Source organism: Larimichthys crocea, chromosome III (genome assembly GCF_000972845.2).
Source record: "Larimichthys crocea isolate SSNF chromosome III, L_crocea_2.0, whole genome shotgun sequence".
Classification (NCBI taxonomy): Eukaryota; Metazoa; Chordata; class Actinopteri; family Sciaenidae; genus Larimichthys; species Larimichthys crocea.
This window is the reverse complement of record NC_040013.1, coordinates 40,752,004-40,775,933: the sequence shown is the minus strand read 5'-3', so window position 1 is coordinate 40,775,933 and position 23,930 is coordinate 40,752,004. Positions and strand designations below refer to the sequence as shown.

At 39.2% G+C, this 23,930-nt stretch overlaps 2 protein-coding genes across 2 annotated transcripts; both read right to left on the bottom strand.

Moving 5' to 3' along the window:
• Positions 1 to 1,457: 1,457 nt before the first annotated feature.
• On the bottom strand, positions 1,458 to 4,221 carry LOC104923462 (interleukin-1 beta). The gene is made up of 5 exons (XM_010736551.3): positions 4,107 to 4,221; positions 3,451 to 3,681; positions 2,985 to 3,149; positions 2,361 to 2,497; positions 1,458 to 2,121 (listed from the first exon to the last, which is right to left on the bottom strand). The coding sequence occupies exons 2-5, from the start codon at positions 3,671 to 3,673 to the stop codon at positions 1,879 to 1,881; spliced, it is 768 nt and encodes a 255-aa protein (XP_010734853.1). The 5' UTR covers positions 3,674 to 3,681; positions 4,107 to 4,221; the 3' UTR covers positions 1,458 to 1,878.
• A 4,331-nt stretch (positions 4,222 to 8,552) lies between these two features.
• On the bottom strand, positions 8,553 to 19,703 carry LOC113745626 (metal transporter CNNM4). Its single transcript, XM_027277745.1, has 3 exons — positions 19,585 to 19,703; positions 13,550 to 13,728; positions 8,553 to 13,120 (listed from the first exon to the last, which is right to left on the bottom strand). Exons 1-3 carry the CDS (start codon positions 19,646 to 19,648, stop codon positions 12,863 to 12,865), a joined length of 501 nt encoding a protein of 166 aa, XP_027133546.1. The 5' UTR covers positions 19,649 to 19,703; the 3' UTR covers positions 8,553 to 12,862.
• Between the last annotated feature and the right edge of the window lie 4,227 nt (positions 19,704 to 23,930).

Sequence of the window (23,930 nt, the reverse complement as noted above, 5' to 3'; positions counted from 1 at the left end):
TTCATATGGTGCTCATCACTCATTTACCTTCATTTTTTATTACTTTAACAAATATAATTTGGAGATAAATGCAGAAAAAGTCTGAAAGTGACAACTGAAACTGGTAGTATGCTTTAAAGGGACACTGTACATTGTAATATTTAATATAAAAACAGATTCAGAAGTTTTGCATTAGTGCAACACAGCTGCAGTTATATGATATAATTATTTGCTTCTGATCAGTTTTGCTTGGTAAGCTAAAGAGCTTTGTGTTTGCAGGAGCAAGTTTTAAAGAACTGTCCAAGGAGAGCCAGAGGGATTTTCAACAGCTCCTGTCCAGCAAGCAGCAACATGACTATATGACTATTCTTACTAGTTTTTTGTTTTTTTAATTTTTTGCACATTAATATGGATGTTGGTCCATTGTATTTTTTTATTAATTTAAGATTTAAAAAGGAAGAAAGAAAAAGTTAAGAAGTTAAGAAAATTAAGAAAAGTTAAGTAATTTATTTTTTACTGTTTTGGATTGGTGTGGAGGAGCGTTTTTTATGTTATGTCATCTTGTTTTCAGATGTTGCAGATGTAAATGAAGTGACATCATACATCAGCTTTTAAACATGTGTGAGCCTACCAAGAACTCTGGCACATACAACAACCATAAATCCTGCTTTACAGCAAGACTCAGCAAGCCACCGGCACTCAGGATCTGTGAAGAGGGTGTGTGTCAAATTTACCACTGACAAAAGACCAGGAAGGCATCAGACCCTGTCTTAAGGTCTGTGCTGCTCACCTGGCCCCCATCTCCACCCAGATCACTGGAGCTGTGTGAAGTCCCCTTAAACACTCCACAATAATCCCAGTCCCCAAGAAACCCTCCATCACAGGACTAAATGACTACAGGCCTGTCACCCTCACATCTGTAGTCATGAAGTCCTTTGAAAGACTGGTGTTGTCGCACTGGACTGCCTGCTGTTTAGCTACTAGACACTGGTCCACATGGGACTGCACTACATCCTGCAACACCTCGACTCTGCAGGGACCTACACAAAGATGTTTGTGGACACCTCTCAGTGGATTACAAACTTCCTGACTGCCAGGAGGCAGCAGGTAAGACTGGGGAACATCACTTCCAGCACCAGACAACAGACAGTCAGCACTGGCGTCCCCCGGGGGAGTGTGCTTACCCCACCACTCTTCTCCCTTTACAAAAACGACTACACCTCAAGAGACCCATCTGTTAAGCTCCTGAAGTTTGCGGACGACACAACAGTCATCTGCCTCATTGAGGACAGTGACAAATCTGCATACGGCTGGTCCTTTGGTGCAGTCAGAATTGTGTATTATAAATGATTATCCTCACTGCTAACATTTAGTTTTGTTCTTTCAATAGTGATTATACTATATATATAGTAAAGTGATTTACCAAATTTTGAGTGAACATAAATTCTGAGTGAACATAAACAAAACACAAATCCAAATACTTTAAATTATGAAGTTTTATTATAGATTCATTGTACATCATTTCAAAAATAGTAGCAAGCAGGTTTTCAAATAAATATATAGTTTAAAGTTGTGTATAAATAGATTAAATTAATAGATTAACACACTTTACCAGTGTGTCATATTATTCTGCATAATCCGCAGGGTACTCACCCTGCCTGCAGCACAATAATGCCACCTTGTGGTCATACTTGACTAAGTCAATACATTAAGCGTTTCACTTTCTGTACTTGGTACATACAGTAAAAAGATCATCTTTAAAACATGCTAAAGTTGTTCAGTCATAGTGGTTTGAAAAAATATAAATTACATATTTTGGGCTGATTTTTCTGAGTAAAAAATATTTTTAGTGCAGTGTAATTTACACTAATCAATATCCAAACTTCCGTCTTAAGAGGATCAGGCCTGACCCTCAGTTGTTTCACCTGGCAGCTGGATGTTGAAGTTTCTGTGGCGTCTGGCGTTCTCCAGGCACATTCCCAGCGGCTTGTTGTTTTCCTTTGCTGTGCTGATGTACCAGTTGTTGTAGGGGACGGACACAAGGGTACTAAGGTTCAGCCCAGTGTCTTGTTTGTAGAACAGAAATCGAACCATCTCGCTGTCTGAGCTGATCCTTGCCAGATTGGCTGAATTTTCCACTGTCTGAGAAGACAAAGGTCATAAGGTTTGACTGTCACACTTGACAAAAGTAGTAGCTCATATCAGAAATTATTGAATGAATAAATGTGCAGTGTATATTTCAGATGATAACAATTTAGATGATCAGGTAGATCGAATCAGTTTTCCTTGGAAACTGTTCCTTGAGAAATGTGCCACATTTTACCCTAAGCAAAGTTTGTCATTTCAAATGCGAGATTCATGTAAGAAATCATGAATTTTACCTCCAGATGCAAGGTTGGGTCGTTGTCCCCATCCCTATGGCAAGAGAGATAGAACTTTGTGCCCTTGATGCCCAGAGCCACAGTCTGGGCCTCAGCACTGGGTGCAGGGTCCACGTAGGTCGCCATGTTCAAGTGAACTGAGGAGAGAACAGAGGGTAGAGGTTTGTTTTAATGAAAACTAAAAGACAATATCAGCCTCTGTGATCAGACAAATGCTACTTTCTGTGACTTTGAGGTTAAAAGGTATTTGTATCCAAAATAACTGAATCAGGAGTTACACATTTCATGAACCTATACTCTTTTTGTAACTGTGTACTTCTATTTTACTACATTTAAAAAGGAAACATTATACTTCTTACTCCACTACCTTTATTTTTTGAGTTACTTTAGTAAGTAACTGTAGTAAAACTTTTACATTAAAAGATGGTTCTCAGACTATCAATTAGGGGAAATTTTAGGTGCAAAAATGATTTAAAATATCACCTTTTAAACAGCTTCAGTTAAAATATCAAGAATTACGACATAATTAAAAAGACCCGTCACCCCTAAATCAAAATATCTACCATGACACAGAGAAGGATTTTTTTTTTTATTCACTTGTCCTGACTGGTCACGTGTAATTACCTTTGCGGTTCTCAGCGCCTCCCTGCAGCATCACAGCATGTAGTTCCATGCTGTTTTGGACCAGGACTAAGCTCCTCTTCTCGCTGTCGGTCACGCTGCACTGGTAATCCGCTGTCTTTGTGTACTGAACTGGTGCAGCTGAAGCACACTCGAACACAATTTTCTCTGAGGGAAAAAGAGGCACACCTGATTAGTTGTGTTGCTGTTATGATTTCTTATCATCAAGTAGCAAGAATTATCACCAGTCTATATCACCTCATTGTTATGCTGCTATTGTTAGATATACAGTATATTATGGTTATTTTAGTATATGGAGCAATAAAAGTCACGCCAGCGGACCTTCAACCAATGAATACAGTTACAGAGTTACAATATAAACTCAGTATTTAAAATAAATAAATAAATAAAGTGAATAATATATTTATACTGAGGTAACAGAGAGGAAATCCCTTTTCTGTGTCATTACCTTCCACTATGTTCTCCAGCACGAAGCTGAGTAGGTTTTCATCTCTGAACTCGGAGGCGCTCAGCAGTAACTCTGAGCTGCTGCTCTTTAACCTCTCAATGGCAATGATGAGGTTGACCACATGCTTCATTGTGCGTGGATGATGGGTAACTTCCAAGTCCAGTCCCATGGGCATCTTGTGGCTCCACATCTCGGTCACGTTGCATTTCATCTCAGATTCCATCTTTTTTTCTGAATTCAAAAGAGATCCGCAGGGAAGACAGGGGAGTCATTTTCAGTGTCACCGAATCAGGAAACAATTAAGGAAATACAGCTAGAATTTCAATTTTACACTTTTTAATTTCATGAAATAAAATGATTTAACATTTTTACTTCTACAGTACTTCTATCTACTACTACAGTAATTCATAACACTTTTTTTTCAATTAATTAATTACTAATTGAATGAGATGGAGATTAAAAACACACAATGATCTAGAAAAACTGCCATATTTAATAACATGACAGGCAGAAGAGTAAAGAAGCTATCCTATAATCATATCACGTCTCAAACTACGCTCAGTGTTACCGTTAAAATGGCCCAAAGCAAAGATTGTTCAAAATCTGTTCAAAAAAAAAAGAAAAAAAAAGAAAGAAAAAGAGTGAAGTGCGTTTACCTGTTAAGGTCAGTAGATCAGGAATTGTATTAGTGTCTTTGGTTAAGATCCCTTCAGTTGTTCTGTCAGTGTTGTTCTGCCCCTCTGTGGAGATTTGCAGGTTATATACACATCACATGGGATTTTCCGTTCAGCATGAAGTGGGATGATGAAATCCTGTACTTCTGCATTTTTATTGTAACAGTGTTTAGGAATATTTCGCATATACTGTAATATAACAATATGCATTTAACAATTTCATATAATGAATATTAAGATATTGTCTTTTTAATGTTTTTTTATTTATTTTTATTTATTCTGGAATCCTAAAAAAATCTAATATCTAATCTATCTAATAAAAAAAAAAGATATTTCACAGGGGGTTTGATGCTCTAAAAAACATATACACCATTTTACAGCTGCTTTTTTCACAATGTAAGCTTATGGGAAAAAGTATCAGAGTCACAGAAACATAAAATAAAATGTCATTCAGTTAACTAACTGTTAAGAAGCGCTAAACCCGGAGGTCAGCAGACCATATAGCATGTAGACAGTGTGAATTATTGTAATGACTGGCAACTGCTGATATTTGGTTTGATGTTGTGACATGTAAGAAAGTTTAGCAAACAATTGATTTGATTGATGTAGATTTATGGTGTCAGATGTAATTAACCATGTGAATTCATGGTGTGAGATGTAAATAAGTGATGCAGATAACAGTGTAAATAGATGGGATGTAAAAAAAAAAAAAAGTTAATATGTGAATTGTGTTAATATGTGAATTGTGTATATTGTGAATAAGTTTCTAATTGCAGTGTAGATTGATGGTGAAATGTAGGCTAAATAAGTTACCAATATGTGAATTGGTGAGAGATATAAATAAGTAGGTTATAAATTGATAAAATATGTATTAAACCAATGGTGCAAGGTTGTTTTGAGAGCTATTGACCACTGTGAGTGAAGAACGGCTCCCCCTCCTTACAAAAGCCAATTTAACCACTGATTATAGATACAAGAAAACATTCACACACACAGCTGAAAAGTCACCTGTCCGGTCAAACAGATTTATATTGATTATAAATGCAAGATGTTAAGGGAAGCATCCTCCACCCCTCTATGGGACTAGTGTTCAAACTGTAAAAATATCCAAATATTATTGAAGATACATTTCCATTATGCAGCTGGCTAAAACCAGCTTCATCCACATATACCAAAAACAGTCATAGCCTTCTGTAAATTTGTAAAATTTAATCAAAGGAAATGCTAAATTTTCTGTTCCTTATTTTCTAACCTACGCATATTTGGACCAAGCTCCTTAGTGTTTTGGTGTTCTTTGAATTTTTTGGAGAAATTCCAGCCATCATAGATTTCTTGTTTTTGCATAACAGTGGCAGATTCACACATTTCCTCACTTCCCTGTCGGTGACGTAGCCTCCCACACAGCTCTTGGTTCAAGCTGCTGACTTAGTGGTGATTTAGTGGTGAACAGTCTCTGTGGATAGGATTTACGGCATCTGTAGGAATAAAAGGCTCATTTTAAGGAAACAAAGATGCAACAGTTCTTATTTTCAGGTGATTATACATGAATGAAACATAGTTCTTAATATTATATACACCTAAATGTAAATATGATACGAACATTTGACATATACATATGATATGAACATTTAATAGGTAAGCAGAAAAGTAGTGGAAATATTTCATTTGCCTGGAGCGAGGTCTGTGTGTCCTCATGAAATATAATACGTAGGGTGTGTTATACCACACAGGCATGTTGTAGCATTTCCTCTTTGTGAATCACTCTCACAATTACTGCTGACTAATATTATCTCGTCTACCATCAGGAAATTGAGTTTCTTTCCGTGTTGCAGCAGACACTTTATTATTCTATGACCATGTGAATGGGATCCTCTGGCTTAATGAAAACCTTAGCGTGGGTGAGCTGAGCAAGAAACTGGAGGACGTGAACAAAGTGATTAGAGATTAATCTGATTAATGAAATGACCTCTTCTCACAGCAGGTTTCTACAATGGAATCACCCCAGTTATACACAAAAGAAAAATGTGTCAGATTCGGTGTAATTAGATACTGTACTGTATCACCCATTGCACAAACTCTCCACAACCTGTGTCTATAATATGTGCAGAACCAGTTTGGCAAACAAAATTCCCAGTGATGCAAGCAGAAAGGAGCAGCAGTTTTCACTTCCTCCCCATATGTGACCTGCCACGCAATCATTAGCATTGCACTCATTATCAATATCTCTATCACTTATCCCCCACCTACAGTGCTGTCATTTCATCACTCCGGAGACTCAGGAGACTGAACAGCACTTCACACTTCCCTCATGTGACTGTAATGACCATCGGGCCCACACGTCCAGAAGCTTCTTCAGTTCTGACTGGTAGGGAGTTTGTGTATTTATATTAGGATAGCTTGTAGATCCACCCATAGTTTCACTTACACTGAACATAAATATAAATGCAACACTTCACACTTGCCTCATGTGACTCTAAAGACCATCGGCCACACTCGAGTTCAGGTGACCTGAACGACGGTGATTCACACCAGTCCTCAGGTGACCATCAACAACGCTGATGACAGTCGTCACACAACTATGAGCGCTAACGAAATACACTGAACAAAAATATAAACGCAACACTTTTGTTTTTGCTCTTATTTTTCATGAGATGAACCGTGAAGAGAACACCTCTCCAACGTGCCAGACGCCATTGAATGTCAGCATTTGCCCACTCAAGTCGGTTACGACAAACTGGAATTAGGTCGAGACCCTGATGAGGACGATGATCATGCAGTTTCAATTCATGGGCAACAGCTCTGGTGGACAGTCCTGCTGTCCGCATGCCAACTGCACGCTCCCTCAAGACTTGCGACATCTGTGGCATTGTGCTGTGTGACAAAGAGTGGCCTTTTATTGTGGCCAGCCTAAGGCACACCTGTGCAATGATCATGCTGTCTCATCAGCATTGATATGCCACACCTGTGAGGTGGGATGGATTATCTCAGCAAAGGAGGCCACACCTGTGAGGTGGGATGGATTATCTCAGCAAAGGAGAAGCGCTCACTATCACAGCTTTACACAGATTTGTGAGCAATATTTGAGAGAAATGGTTATTTTGTGTATATAGAAAATGTTTTAGATCTTTGAGTTCATCTCATGAAAAATGGGAGAAAAACCAAAAGTGTTACGTTTATATTTTTGTTCAGTGTAGTTCATTAGCGCTCATAGTTGTGACGACTGTCGCCAGCGTTGTTGATGGTCACCTGAGGACTGGTGTGAATCACCGTCGTTCAGGTCACCTGAACTCGAGTGTGGTCGATGGTCTTTAGAGTCACATGAGGCAAGTGTGAAGTGTTGCATTTATATTTTTGTTCAGTGTAAGTGAAACTATGGGTGGATCTACAAGCTATCCTAATATAAATACACAAACTCCCCACCAGTCAGAACTGAAGAAGCTTCTTGGACAAGAGGCAAAACGTCTTCACAGATCGTCAAACAGTCCAGTTGCCCAAGACTAATCCCTTTTTGAAGAGAGATGACCTGGATGACTGAGAACCTTTACAGAAGTAAGATCATATGACATAGGGCCAGACACATCGACAATAATACACTGAAGATGCGTCGTGCCATACCTGAGCGTAACCTCCGGCTGTGAAGTGAAGCCAACACATCTCAACATCAACTGTTCAGAGGAGACTGTGTGAATCAGACCTTCATGGTCAATTTGCAAAGAAACCACTTCTGAAAAAGAGACTAAGAAGGAGAAGAGCATTGCTTGTACCATGAAACTCAAGGAATGGACATTAGAGCAGTGGAAATCTGTACTTTCATTTGATGGGTCCAATTTAGACATTTTTGGTTCCAACTGCTTCGTCTTTGTGAGATACAGAGAAAGAGAATGGATGGTATCTGCATGTGTGGTTCCCACTGTGTAACATGGAGAAGGAGATGTGATGTGATGATTTTAGTTGACACTTGCGTATTGACGCATCTTTCCCAAGGAAACTTCAACATGCAGACTGGAGGAGCTGGGGATCGAACCGGCATGGCTACTATTACATTCTTCATGCCATCCCATAATTTTTTTTTCCAACAGGGCATTGACCCAAAACACACCTTCTGCTAGGTAAAGGCTAGGTGACCAAGAAAGACAGTGACTGCTGCATCAGATGACCTGGCTTCCACAATCATCCAACCTGAACCCAATCTAGATGAATTGGGATGAGTTGGACAGCAGAGTGAAGGCAAGGCAGCCAACAAGTGCTCAGTATATACAGTATGCAAACAACTCATTCCAGGTGATTGGTGTCTTTGGTGTTAATCAACAATGTAGAAAATAATAAAATTAATGAAAAACACATTGAATGAAAAGGTTTGACTGGCACTGTACTTCCTAGAAGGATCACTGTGGAGTCTCAAAGTTCTCAGAAGAAATCAGAACAATCAGAGGTCCATAGAGAAATATATCTCAGGTTTATTAATAACTTTCTTCATCTTCAAAACTCATTAAGACAGAAATTATAAAACAGTATTTACACCTTGTTTCTCTGTTGTTGTTTTTTTAAGTTACAGCATGCCAGAGAGAATGAAAGACAATCAGTTTATTTCTTCCCACAAGACCAGTTGCTCCATTCGCTCTGTTCCCAAAATCAAATTTCATGACAAATAAAAAAAAAAACGATCGTTGTCTACCACAATTACTGACAGTGTTTTGAGGTACAAAAAAATAACCAGACTTGATTCTCTCTCACACACACACACACACACACACACACACACACACACACACACACACACACACACACACACACACACACACACACACACACACACACACACACAACCCAGCACAATTTAAAACAGGTGGGAGTGCACAGGCACACACATGAACAAAAACACCAACAAAAAAACATTAACAACAATCTCAGCCATAAAAATTAACATAACAGTCTTTGAAATGGGAGTGTGTGTATGTGTTTGTCAAAAATAATTCATTTAATGAGCATTAAAAAAAATCCAGTAATGTCATTAAAACATAGTGAAGGCAACAGAACAGTGAGTCCTTAAGCTTTTCGTTTGGGTGCTGACATGACAGCTACTTAAAAAAAAAAAAAAAAAAAGCAGGGTCATGTAAAGAGGTCAGCAAAGAATTGATTATGAAATCCTGGTCAGTAACAGTATTGCATAAAAGCTACTAAGCTCCCTATTTGTGGCTTATGGGAAAATACACCTTTCCTTTGATTTCCTGAAATGGAAAACAATTCTTTCTTAGCTGCTGAGTAATAAAAAATAAAGTTAGTTAGTCATAACTGGGTAATGAATAAGTACCTTTTGTTACATATTAATAACTTTTACAGTCTTTCACAAAAGATTGAATGTGTTGCTGGTGTTTTCTGTCCATATAGATTAATAGGAATCTACTACTGAACTGAATTTGTCTGCTATTTTGTCTGCTTTTACCAGCAACATATTCTGATTGTTATCCTAGTCCCATTTGAGACCCCCGCAGTCCATTCATTTCCCCAATGATTGAGTCACAACGTGTGACTTTCACCCTGAATTTTACCTGGGATAACTGCAGATAATCAGAGTTACCATCCATCCTGAAGTTTTTGCTATCAATATAAATGCTCTTTTATCTTCAAATTGTATGGTGCTTAGAGTTGAATATCCAGAAGATGCCCATTTACCTTTCGGAACATATGATTATGTGAACATTTTCCAGTTTAAAAAAAAAAAAAAAACATTAAACAAAACATTTGTGCAGTACCACAATGCACTAATGGATCAGGTAAACGGGACACCAGACTCAAACTTAAGTGTTTATAAGGCAGTGTGAGGCACACTGAGTTTACACTGCGGTGTGAAACAAGCTCAGATGGTCCCATACCCTAAAAAAGAACAGATTTCAAAGTTATATTAACTGACCATTTAATAAACTGGATGCAATATAATAAAATCTCTATGTTAAAGTAACTTGTAGAAAAATGGTTGGCATACTGGTGATAAGACAAAAAAACAAAAAAAACAGAACAGCTCAGGTGGATAAAGTATCAATAACTTTTCTAATTATTCGTGTCTTAGAGCAGAAAGTCATTGCTTGCTCAAACACAATATTAAGGGATAATTTTTCTACTACCAAACAAAAAGATCTATTCATTCAGGACACTGGCCTCCTGCTTCAAATGGAGGAAAATCTTGTATATGGTTACGAAAACACAACATTTCCATCATTCTTTTTCAGCAGATTACTAATAGTTTTTCTTCCCCAAAACATTTGTGATATTTGAACTTTTCCAAACAATAAGACCAAAAATAAGATCAAAATGGACAATCCAATTCATTTGGAAACTAAAAATGAAATCGTCATTTTGTCAAGCTTTGGTTTCACAATTTCAGTACAGAATGAATATTTACTGAGAATGCCACATAACAAGCTGACCAGATATTTCTGTCTTCTGTCACTGAGAGAAGAGAAATTTAGTGATTTAAAAATGTATCACTGTTATTGATTGAGAATAGGAAGCTGTTGATCTCAGGAAAGTAGCAATTTTTGTTTTTGTTGTATCCAACTCTGTTAGTGTGTGTCATCTACTCTTACTTCTGATGTCCTAGATTCGAAGAGCAGATGGGAAGTTGTTGGATTCACTTGGGAAAAAAAAAAAAACATACTGACAGCAAAGCAGCAAGGATGACAGGAAAACAGTGAGAGCTATGCTAACTTTTGGTTTGGCTGCGATGCATTCTGGTACATTATTATAGAAAGCGTTATCATGGATGTCTCGCAGAAATAACAAGACTGGAAAGTAGCTGTCTCTCTTTGGTTTTAAAAACAAAAAACATGGAGTGTGATTCACTTTTCATGTTGTATATCACAAAAAATGATTTGATGAAATGTCGCTTTGGCTCTGCTAGAACTCAGGCAAAGAAAAACATGTTACAAGACAGAATTTGAGTTTTCGGAACGATTTCTTCCTTTAAAATCTCCTCAAAAAGTACAGTAAAATATAACTGGAGTGTGTTCCCATAAAACAAACAAAATTTGGCTGATGTCAGGGCTGAGCGGTGCATTTGGCTGTAGAAATACAAACAATAAATGTTTGGGTTTGCTATTCAGTACCCACCCACCCTCCCGATCTGATTTACAAAAGATGAACCCAAACATAACCACTGAATGCAACGGAACATTTAACATGTAAAATCTCACAATGAGGCAGAATAAAAATCACATTTCTCACCCCTCCGTTGACAATAATATATTTATATATACACACACACGCACGCACACACACACACACACACACACAATCACATCGAACTCAATAAATAAAGTCTCGGATTTCTACTATTTTCTAGTCAGAATGTGATCAAGCTTCCCTCTTTTGGTTTCTGTTCCCACCAGATCTAGTGATGGCCATTTTGGTCACATACACACAAAAACAAACATGCGCACAGACGACCCACTCTCGCTTATAAAGTAGGAAAGGACTCGCCAAGTGTCTGTCTCTCAAACACCTTCCACCATTTGTGAAAACTTTTTTCCCCTTATGATCTGATTTATCTGAAACTGCCCATCACAACTTTTCAGATCTGTTGCTGATGAAAAATAAAATCGTGGGGAAGAAAAAAAGTATTTCAGAGAGAGGCTGTGGGGTGCTGTTTGAGAGCAGGGTGGCCACAGTTAACGTACCCTACACATTTAATTTAACACATTCATCATAATCATATTGATTGTCTTAATCACGATACAGACTGGCTGTCTATCGCTGCTAAATCTCTTTAACAACTCTGGGATAAAGGCTCTGGGCTACTTACTGCTTCTATCAAGAAAACAAGAAGGCACGATTGTTCAGTTATTCAGAACAATCGTCCTGTAGAAATCCGCCCCAAACCCTCCCCCAAAAAAGGAGTCAGTAGGAGTCTTGTGTGTCCGTCTCACACCGAATTCATCAATAAATATTTCACTATAAATTTCTACGGAACATATATTACTTTGCTTGAACTCTGCTGACATGCTCGGGTTGTCTTTGTCTTCTAGCTGTATGGATGGTGAGGAGGGGATGCAGGTTGCTACACATGTGGCGGTGGGTTGGTTTGCGGCTTTTGCATGTACATCAGCAAAGGGGTTGGGGGGGAGGGCGGAGTCTCCCTGAGTCTTTGATTGGGGACAGTGGATTGGAAGCAACACACACACACATTTAAAAACACACACACACACACATACAGAGGAAGAAACCTGCCTCTGAAAGCCGATAGCGATGATGGGCGAGAGAGGGAGGAGCTTTCTGGTCCAGACAAGCAGGTCCTTCAGATCTTTGTCATCAATATTTAATTAATACATTAAGGAACATGTGCAAACAAACACACACATACACACACACACACACACACACACACACACACACACACACATACTCCTTTCTGTCGATGAACTATTATAGATGAGTGTTAGGTTTGTGGTGAGTGTGTTTATGATAGAAAAGTGGATGTGGCAAATTCCCACCATTCGCTTTGGTATGTTTGTGTGTATGTGTGTTTGTTTTGTTTATTCACTGCATATTTACACAATATGCATGCACATGGCTTGTCTCTTTATGCCTTATCAGCTGTGCCAAGGCAAATGTCTGCATCCCCATTCACTCACACACACAGACAAACACACACACACACACACACTCCTCCCCCCGCCTCAGCATACATTTGAGCGTAGTAGTGCATGCGTGCAAATGTAGGAATATTTGTGGGGGCGAGGGTGTCAAATGCTGTTTTCCATTTGGCTGTGGTGGTTGGCTGTGTGCGGTGAGTTCTGCTCGTTCAGGAGGAGAAGCGTCGTCTCGTCCGGTCCGTTCTCTGTCGGGGTACAGTCCGCCCCCAGGTCTGTGATGGTGGTGTTGACGGTGGCGGGTGGAGTGGTCTGATCCAGACGAGCCATGTTGTGGCCGCTCTCCGGGGACTGGGGCGTGCTGTCCAGACGAGATGCCATCAGGCCGTTCTGGTACTGGGCCCGTGTGATCTAAAAAGAAAGGAAGAGATCAAAACAGGTGTTTTACTTTCTACCTTGAGTGAATTTAGATAACATCGATTCCACTCTCATGTCTGAACACATCTGGACAGATGTCCATTTTTTTTATCCAATTTGTATCTGGCTTTACACATGATTAAGTTAGCCTTACCACAGCATGACATAAGGGTGTGTTGTTGTGGTTACATTAGTCATAATACATCAACGGATGTCATTATTTTCAAGGACATCTGTTCTTGGTAAAGCGGCCATGACTATACCTCAGCCAGTTAAATCAAGAATCTTTGTTGGTAGTCAGTGTAACTCATTCATCACTGTTAATAGATTACTGTACAACAGACTGCGTTAGCTCTATATCAAGAAAATCCCCTGGGTGCCATTAGTCTGTCTTCTATCAAAGATTAAAAATGTACAACCAACCTTGACAAATTGCAGGTCAGTGAGAGCTCGGACGTAGAAGTCGGGTGTGTACTGCTGCAAGGGGATGCTGTTGTTGAGCTGACTGTTGCTCCCGCTGACTGAGAGTGACTCTGTCCGGTCAGCTCCGCTCAGAGAGGCTGTACGGTTCAACCCGCTCAGGTGGGACGGCGAACGAAACTCTGCACGCACACACACACACATACACACACACACACAAAAGGTCTTGTTAGCATAATTGCATGATAAAGATGTATCAGGGCCATCCTGCATATACATCAAAGAGGAAACACTAGTGATGAGCACTACAGAGAGCTGTGTTGTAGGATTGACACTACTGTTTCAAAGCCATTCGTGAATTAATGGCTCTATGCAAAGATCAATGGTAGACCTCGAGAGCACAAGATGCAGAATAGGTTCAAATGCAGGTTAATATTAATGATTTGTATGAATATGATTATTTAGTAGCACACAATGCATGATGAATGCACAAAATAACAACAGGAGCATCTAAAGAAAAGTTCAGTCAAATCCGTGAGAGCAAGAAAGGCAAACAGGGCTAAAAATAAAGGTTACGTTACGGTTAAGGAAGTTAAAGTTCTGTTATTTCAAACTAAGTCATGAACTCTCTACATACCCTCTGTTTCGTTATCAAAGCCCTCAATCACACCCAAAGGCAGTGACACACAAAACTTTCCAACAGCATAACAAGCAGTGACTCAATTTGTGATGCTTCACGCCAACTAAACTATTACTATTACATTATACCATTACTCCTTCACCCAGAAGGCGAGGATAGTGTATAAACACATATCTATATAACAGACAAATAGTAGTTGTGATAATATAAAGTCCTAAGCTAGAATTGTTGTATATTATTGCTTTAAAAATGTCCTTATATCTACTAACAACTACATTATTGTGCATATAAATGCTAAATAGGGAGGTTAAGCGTCACTACTATACTATAATCCCTCAAGGTTAGGGCAGGATTGCTTCATTTATTTTGTCTCTGACCCACATTTGCAAATGAAAACATGTACAGAGAGTGGAGTAGTTTTTTAACACCCGCAGGACATTAGTGTTATGTAGAAATCACCAAAGAGCTACTACTATTAAGTATTACATCAAAATCAAATATAAACAGAAGACTTATTCAAACGATTCATTTAGCTTAGTCCCAAATCCAAAGAGATTCGATGATATAAAACAGAGAAAAGCAGAAAATACTCCCATTTAAGAAGCCAGACACTGTTTGACATTGTTTTCTGAAATGATTAATGATTAATCAGAATAGTTGCTGGTTTATTTTTTTGCCCACTGACTGACGAATTAATTGACTATTTGTCATCTGGCTTCAAGGGGTTGAGTGTTAAATGGTTAAAAGACCCAAATATGAGAACAATTTCCTTTTTTCCCCCCCACACACACATATCACATCACAGTTTTTTGATTTCAGGTTATGGAGGACAACATCCAAAAAACATTCTGAACCAAATATAGTCTATGTAAAGGAGTGACAGCAGGATATAGTAAGTCTCACACTCTCATGCTCTTTATACCTGTTAATAGTTTCTTACGCAATAACACGTAACGTTTGACTCTTAAGTCTTATGTCTCTCCAACTTCCTGAAACCACGATGACTAACATTAATAGACGTCATCCGGCTGCTCATGCTGATAAACAAAAACATTGTTCAATTTGTCGTCACACGCACACACACACACACACCCACCCACCCATGCTCTTTACCAGCAGTGTATTATTACCAGTAGGTGTGAGTCTTCCAGCAGGGGGCCTCAGTGAGTCATAGGAAACTGTTTTACCTGGACACATCAACTGCGTTAGGGTTTAATGAATTAGGCCAGCTAGTTAATCCTGGGTATCTACGGCTAATTTTCTAGTTAGTGGTTAGATTTCACTTAGTCATGAGACTAGTAATGAGTATGAATATACAAGACTGTAACTGTTAATCCAGTAGGCAACTTTCCTTTGTTTACATCCTGTCCATAAATTCCCCAACACCTTAAAAACCATGGCTAACCAAAGTAGTCAGTACTACAGTAGGTTTTTGAAGGCTGTTATCATTCATGTGACAGACAGAGTTTTTGTCATTTAAACTTTAATGAGATGATGTGGGAAAAAAGAGATTTGTATCTAAAAATTTGTATGATTCAATGTGCATTTTGTTGTTGACGCCAGTCTGAAAGCAGAGTTGTTTACTTTGTGCAAAAGCGTGACGTAGGGTTTCGTGATTTTCCATTTTCCCAACTTTAGTCACATCATTCTCAAACGCAAACTGACGTAGCCAAACGTTTAATACTAATAAATATTTACATTTTACTGTGACCTAAGAGGAGAGTTTTCAAATCGACATCATCAATGGTTAAAGCTTCATTTAAAAAAAATAAATAAATAAAGGAAGATATTTTAGCTGTAATAGTTCTTATAATAGTTGAGATATGGATTAAGTTAAAGAACATAACATTTCTAAATATTTTTAGATTTTTTATTTTTTTTTACTTCTGTATCTGGTGTTGAAACTTATAGAAAATTACATACTGGATCTTTAGGACTTTAAAAATCAGTAATGGTTTTAGAGCAACCAAACCTGACCTGGTGCTCGCAGAGTGAGTTAGTGTTTTTAAAACTGAAGTGGACGAGTGATGGACCTTTTTCACAGCAGCCATGTTGACATGAAATAGTAGGGTCAACACAGGTGTTTCTAATGACACCAATTAAGGTTCAGTTCCATTTATTGTAGCAGAGCCTTTCCAGTGAACCAACATGCACCACAGCAGCACCCTGACTCTGTCTGACTCTGAATGGAACAGACCCTTAATTAGCATCACTTGTGTTTACCTACTATTTCATGTCACAATGGCTGCTTTGAAAAAGCTCTATCCTCACCCCTACTCTAATACCACATCGCACAGTGAAAAGACAACTATCTAAATATTTTCATTCATAATCACAAGACTGAGTAGGTACTGAGATTATATTTGGAACTGGGCATTTGATATTATTTGATATATTTTTTTAAACTGACTCTGATTGTTGTTCTCTAAAAAGACTACAGTCTATTTCAGCAATTAATGCCCCTTAGTCTTAAAAACTAGGGTTTATTCTACACCATGAATATGAGCGATAGGACAACAATAACAGAAAAAAAAACATCTGAATTAAAAATATCCAGGTCTGCATCTCAATAGCTCCACATTCTTTTCTTCATTGGTTTAACAGTAACAGTGAACTGATGTAAAACAAACAGATGAAGACACCGTCTGAAGCTATTAGGACGCATCCAGAATTGATGCTGCAAAGAGCAGACAGCTCAAACGCTCGAGGGGCTTCAAGTCCCATGTTGGTATCTTGTGATGTTGTCCTATCCTTCGCCATTTTATCAGAGGTGCTACGTGATCATTTTCTGTCCCCAAGTACTCTGCTAGTTTAAAAACTGTGCTGACATTTTGGCAGATGAGCTCTTTGATCAACTTTCTTACTTTGCAACAACAACCTCTGTGTCTCCTCTGTATTTCTGTTCTCCCATGGACATGCACAGGAGAACAGGTTGGTGTTGACGACTACCTGCATGGTTCTTCTTTTCCTGAATTTTACGTTTAATTCAGAACAACAGAATCAAATCCTAACAAACTAAAATCTTCTCAAACCTGAGTCTACACCATACACAGGTAATCCCTCCTTCGCAGTTCCTTAGCGCATCTCATTTATGATTACATTACCGCTGTTCTAATGCCTGCATTTGCATCCATAGACTGGGATATTCTTTCAAACCATGTTTAGTTAATGTGATCAGGTACCTGAATATTTAATGTGTCTAGGAAAAAACACACTACACACTGGGAATGTGAAAAGACAGACAACACCGTACAAGGGTGTATAGATCTAGTAGATAGAGTGCCAGCAGAAAGGCGTCTTCCTGACAAAGGAAACTTTAATTTGTGTAACTGACTTACATCGACACTCAATAGACCAGGTGTAAAGGTTGTACAAAGAGCTTATTTGCCAAAAAAGTAGCTGTCATGTTGAAACTCTTTGCTGTCCTTCAAGGTAAATCTGTTTTAGGGGGAAATATGCTGCTGAACTGCCACAATCACAAACCAAGTAGCAGTGCAGGAGCTTTTTTTTCCCGGCTCTCTGTGATCAGGCGTTAATTTACCCTTCAATAGATTTCACACCTGGCTGATCAAGAGCCAGGCCTGCCCACCCACTCAAAATCACCACCCACCCACCGAGCCCTGCCCCGTCCTCGGTGTTAAAAAGGACCCAGACATGCCGGAGTTTACCTGGCAACCGAGAGAACAGAGAAAACCTCTTAAAGGAGAGGTGGCGAGGACGAGGTGCAGCCACTGAGAGGAGAAAAGGGAGGGAGGAGGAGGTGGTGGAGGAGGTGATCAATGGGACACAAGGAGGAAGGGGAGGGTGGGAGAGTGAGTGAGACAATGGGAGACATATCTGCGTCCAAACTGGGAGAGGATCATGCAAAACCACAGAGAAATTCTGCTGCAGGGACACCAGGCTTTAGATAACAGCGTTTGCAGGTGAAATGTCTCTCTACCTGAAGCACCTGAAAGAGGAGACTGTTGAGATGAAACAGAGAATATAAAGAAAAGAAGGAGTAACGCTGGGTTCAGGCAACATTTATGCCTTTCCAGGTGGACGCTGTGTCAAATAAGGTGTTCACGATGCCATTACTTGCCAAGTGAACAAATCGCAAACAGTGAATCCAGATCAATCATTGTGTTGGAGTTGGAGTTTTCACAACCTACATGACATGTCCATGTGATCAAAAATTTGAAATATTACTGTACCAATAAAAAAAATATTTTAAAATATCTTTGCACAGAAAAAATTGGCAGTTCTTTCTTAAATGTCAAACACCTTAAATGTCTAAACACAAACGAACAATTGCTTAAATAAAATTCAGTATTACAAAATGTCAAAAAGGATTTAAATCAATAAATATCTTAAGTAAACATGTTTTCAAATCAAAAATTCAGTGCAAATTTCCGGTACTTTACCACTTTCAAAACAAAGCCCTTTTGGTCAGTGTCACAGAGCACATCATCCAGAAAAAAACTAAACATTTCTGACATGAAACCACTTCCCCATAAAACACATGAGCCCTCAAAACCCCTATCCTAAATAAAACCCCCCCAAAAAAAGCTTTTCCTGTTGGGACTCTTTGATAATCGACTAATCAATATTTTAACATCTATTCACTGTTGTCTGATGTCCACAAGCAGATCATGGACGTCAAACACATGTATGTTACATCTGAGTATTGTTTTAGATAAGTGGACCAGTTCTCCTGTTTATTTCAGTCTAGGGATCACATACAGAAAGTATATCACATGGTGTCACATGAGGCAAATTCAACCCACCTGGTACTCCAACAAACACTCTGAATTACACGTAGAGAAACTTTTAAGATGCAAGTCATTTAATCTTTGTTATCCGCCTTCCAGTCACCAGTCACCAGATGCAGATGACCTCATCTGTCCTATCCCTCCACAGGTGTTGATGTTTAATCTGCAGCTGTTCTATCTGCATTAAACAGTACTGATGAGTGATAACCAATTGAACTGATGTTTTAATAAAATCCTGCAGACAGATTTGATCTTTTAGCCAGTAATGTTGTATCGGCTGTTTTTGGATTATGCTAAGCAGCGCGTAAATTATGCTGTAGCCACACAAACATGTGTCCACTGCATCTGCTCTAATGCTAGTGGGAGACATGTTTTTGTAATGATTATAATTAACAGGACTGCTGATGCTCATAAAAAATGAAAAAATCAAATGAATATAAATGTTTTAGCCATTTTAATTCAGCTAAATATTTTACTCTCCACTTCACCTTTATGACACCAGAACAGGCTGTTGCACATTTTGCCACTAGGTGGCAGTGGAGGCATTTAAACCTGACATTACACTGCAAATCCTGATTTAACCACAGCAGACTGATTAATAGTGCATTAATAATTTGGAGAGGAGTGACGGAGGTTTTTAGACTCACCCAGTGTGGGAGCACTGAGCGCCATGACGCCGTAGAATGAGAACGGTCCAGTCTCGAACTTCATGTTCTCGTTACCGGCCTCCACCTCCACTCGCCCCTGATAAAAAAAGACAACAACAGAAAACAAGTGTGAGAAGTTATAACTGTGACAGTAACAATATTTATATATTACAGGAGAGATTTACTCTGCAAACTGCAACTCATCATTTCTGTCAAAGTGCAGTACCACAAGAGTGACAGTGAAGCAGCTATTTTTACATTAGTGTCCCAGTGATGCTTAGACTACATCAAAGACTGTGACATACCAGAACTGGTGACAAATGTGGCAGTAAGAAACATCAGTAGAACATCAGAAAATACAATCTTAATAAAATCTAACTTAAAATCCATTCTGTGTTATTCAACTGCTTGAATATTTAGCCAATTGTTTCAGAGCTACATAATACATTCAGAAAATTGCCAACCATAATAAAATCCTCTGTGCTTTATGTTTACTTCAAAGTGACTTTTTCTGTCAAAAGAAAGGTGAAAAGGTCAGTGTTGTCTTTGAATGGCCATTGAAATACCATGTGATGCAGCTTCTCAGTTCCTTCAGAGTCACGAATCTGTTTAGTGATCACATCCTCACCTCCATCGTAACAGAACTAGGGCTGCAACCAATGATTATCGTCTTGTTTTATTGACTAAGTACTACAGTCACAAAATTGTGTGTAACATGTTAGAAAATCAGAAAAAGGCCAGTCCAATGTGATGTCTCCAATGTTAATATTTTGTCTGGCCACTAGATCAAAATCTAAAGATATTCAGTTTACTATGTGTGCCCAAAAAAAAGTATAAAATTCTGACACTGGTTAGTTTGAAACCAGAAAAAATTTGGCTTAAATGATTATCAAAATAGTTGCATCGTTGCAGCTCTAAACAGACACAGACAGACACTGGACTGAATGATTAATAACAGAGAGTGACACTGCCTTGTCACTCTGACTTTCACTTTTTATGAAATGACACTGTTTGGCCTCTAGAGGGTAGTACAATCACAGGTCAAACCAAGGTGGCCTGCAGTATTTGTTAGTGAGTTGTGGGGAGAAACATGTTTACTTGTTTAGACACTGGTGCACACTCAGGATGAATCAGGATTCACAAACTTGTGAGGAGATGTGACTGCAGAGGGACGATGTGATGTAACTGAGGAAGAGGAGGGACGGACCTGCTAGAGGTTCTCTGTCAAATTAAAATTAAGGTTGCACAGATGGGATTGGAGTCGGGAGGGGTGATGTGGGTGAAGGGGGTTGAGAGGACAGAGGAGAGGACAGAAGGGGGGTTAAGGAGGCCTCTGTGTTGGTACAGTGAGTTGGCCTGAATCGGCCTGCTGGAATGTGTGAACTGCAGCAACAACACAGCACAGTTAATCCACACTGTCATCCCTCCGTCCCTTCATCCCTCTGTCCCCCCAACACGCAGACCAGGCTGATGAAAGCAGAACAGGTGGTAAAATAAAAGCGAGAGGGAAGAGAAAAGGGCAAACAAGACATTGCAGGGAGCTCAGTGATGACTAAAGTCGGTTTGAGACTTTTAATTCCATGGCACAAATTCATTGTAGTAATTTTAACACGAGCTATTCCTCTGCAGAGGTCTTAAATTTAAATTCTAGTCAAAATTTAAAGGTTTCCAAACGTGTCGAATATGTCCAGATGGGGTGTAGACATCTGTACTTAAAACCATGCACAAAACATTAAGAATATTTCCTTTTGATCTGACAGTGCAGCCATAAAATCCAGCACACCTTGGATTAATAATTCACTCAGTGTGAGCTTTATATAGCATCTATAGACTGATGGAAAAGATATTGTGGTGAAGACAAGGTTATGTTTGTTTACATAACAGTTGTATGTGGAACCAGCACACAGGTCACATTTAACATAATTAACAAACAAGGTCCTTGAAAAGTCATGTGTTTTATATTAACGGGACAATCTAATCAGCCTTTTGTTGCTTTGTGAGACCAGGTATGACAGACACCGACTATTACAAATATAAATGAAACCCGACTCGGGTGGTGGTGGTGGAGGGCGAGTGTGTCTGTCACTGAAGTAGACTGCTCCCATCATCCGACGCTGGGCTGCATTAAGCTCACAACATCTCTCCACGGCTCAACAGAGCTTCACAGCCGATCGGGTCAACGGCGATCATAACTAAACTCTACATCAACGCGACATTGCAGGCACATTCAAAAAACAAGTCTGACTGTTTGGCTGCTTTATTTTTCTAGTAAATATCTATTCTGTTTGCCTCCATGCTCGCAGGGAATGACACGAAGAGTCTCAGGTTACAACTTACAATTCAAATCGTGAGACATGACTCAGAGTGTTTAAAATAACTTCTTTTGTCCAATCAACACTCCCAAACCCACAAAATATTTAACTCATGATGACATGAAAAAAAAAACAAAAGGGGAAAAAAAGTTCCGTAATATCAAACTTGTGTCAAAGAACAAGCAGTTTGATGATTAACCGTTTGCAGAGGACAAGCACAAGGAGCAACCTCTCGTTTGCTTGCAGTTACCAAGCACAGTTGTGAAGTAACCAGGGCTGAGAAGATTAGCTGGCGGCAAACAAAAATGGAGGAGGCTCCTACGAGCTGATGCGGTTTGTCGAGCCGTAATATCAGCTACAATCACGGCAAACAACTACAAGAGGGGAGTTGAGGCACCATATGAGGAAAGTGATCTGAAAAGTGTTTAACAAAACTAAAACCTGTTACAACTTCATACCTGCCAAATTATTGCAACATCTTCATGTTTGTGGTTATGGTTTTTCTTCATGCTGCCAACTAATCTCTACAGTCTGTGCAACACAAAAATATATGACAATCATAATCCCACCTGCATTTTTACTTGGGTGTTCAATCCGGACCTGATTTCTAGTTTTGCCATGCACACGTGTTTGAGTGTCCAATCATGTATTTCGTTACATACACACGTGGACAAAACTGTGGGTACCCTTCGTTTAATGAAAGAAAAACTCACAATGGTTACAGAAATAACTTGAATCTGTAAAAAGTAATAATAAATAAAAATTCTATGAAATTTCACCAATGATGAAAGTCAGACATTGCTTTTCAACCATGCTTCAACAGAATTATGTAAAAAAATAAACTTGTGAAAAAGGCTTGGACAAAAATGATGGTACCCCATAAACTTAATATTTTGTTGCACAACCTTTTGACCTTTTGAGGCAATCACTGCAATTAAACGATTCCTGTAACTGTCACTGGGACTTTTGCACCTCTCAGTAGGTATTTTGCCACTCCACCTGCCACAAACTGCTCCAGTTGTCTCAGGTTTGAAGGGTGCCTTTTCCAGACGGCATGTTTCAGCTCCTTCCAAAGATGCTCAATAAGATTAAGGTCAGTGCTCATAGAAGGTCACTTTAGAATAGTCCAGTGTTTTCCTCTTAGCCATTCTTGGGTGTTTTTAGCTGTGTGTTTTTGGGTCATTGTCCTGTTGCAAGACCCATGACCTGCGACTGAGACCAGCTTTCTGACACTGACCAGCACATTTCTCTCTAGAATCCCTTGATGCTCTGAGAATTCATGTTACCCTGCAACGTTCAAGGCACCCTGTGCCAGATGCAGCAAAGCAGCCCCAGAACATAACAGAGCCCCCCTCATGTTTCACAGTAGGGGAGTGTTCTTTCTTTTATATGCTTCATTTTTTCATCTGTGAACTTAGAGTTGATTTGCCTTGCCAAAAAAGTTTTTGTCTCATCTGTCCATAGGACATTCTCCCAGAAGCTGTGTGGCTTGTCAACATGTGTTTTGTAAATTCCAGTCTGGCTTTTTTATGACTTGTTTTCAACAATGGTTCCTCCTTGGTCGTCTCCCCTCAAGTCCACTTTGGCTCAAACAACGACGGATGGTGCAATCTGACACTGATGTTCATGAGCTTGAAGTTCACCTTTAATCTCTTTAGAGTTTTTCTGGGCTCTTTTGTTACCATTCGTATTATCCGTCTCCTTGATTTGTCATTAATTTTCCTCCTGTGGCCACGTCCAGGGAGGCTGGCTACAGTCCCATGAATCTTAAATTTCTGAATAATATGTGCAACTGTTGTCACAGGAACATCAAGCTGCTTGGAGATGGTCTTATAGCCTTTACCTTTAAGGTCTTGTCGATAATTTCTTTCTAATGTCCTGAGACAAACTCTTTCCTTTGCTTCCTCTGGTCCATGTTGAGTGTGGTACACACCATGTCACCAAACAGCACAGTGACTACCTGTAGTCTATATATAGGCCCACTGACTGATTTACTGCTTGTAGAGACTTGTGATGCTAATTAGTAGACACACC

Coding starts and splice junctions, on each gene's coding strand:
- LOC104923462 (XM_010736551.3), bottom strand. CDS start 3,673: ATGGAATCTGAGATGAAATGCAACGTGACCGAGATGTGGAGCCACAAG. Junction 3,150..3,450: donor GCTGGAGAACATAGTGGAAG/GTAATGACACAG, acceptor TTTTTCCCTCAG/AGAAAATTGTGTTCGAGTGT. Junction 2,498..2,984: donor AGGCGCTGAGAACCGCAAAG/GTAATTACACGT, acceptor TTCTCTCCTCAG/TTCACTTGAACATGGCGACC.
- LOC113745626 (XM_027277745.1), bottom strand. CDS start 19,648: ATGAAGTTCGAGACTGGACCGTTCTCATTCTACGGCGTCATGGCGCTC. Junction 13,729..19,584: donor GCTCAGTGCTCCCACACTGG/GTGAGTCTAAAA, acceptor GTGTGCGTGCAG/AGTTTCGTTCGCCGTCCCAC. Junction 13,121..13,549: donor CTGACCTGCAATTTGTCAAG/GTTGGTTGTACA, acceptor CTTTCTTTTTAG/ATCACACGGGCCCAGTACCA.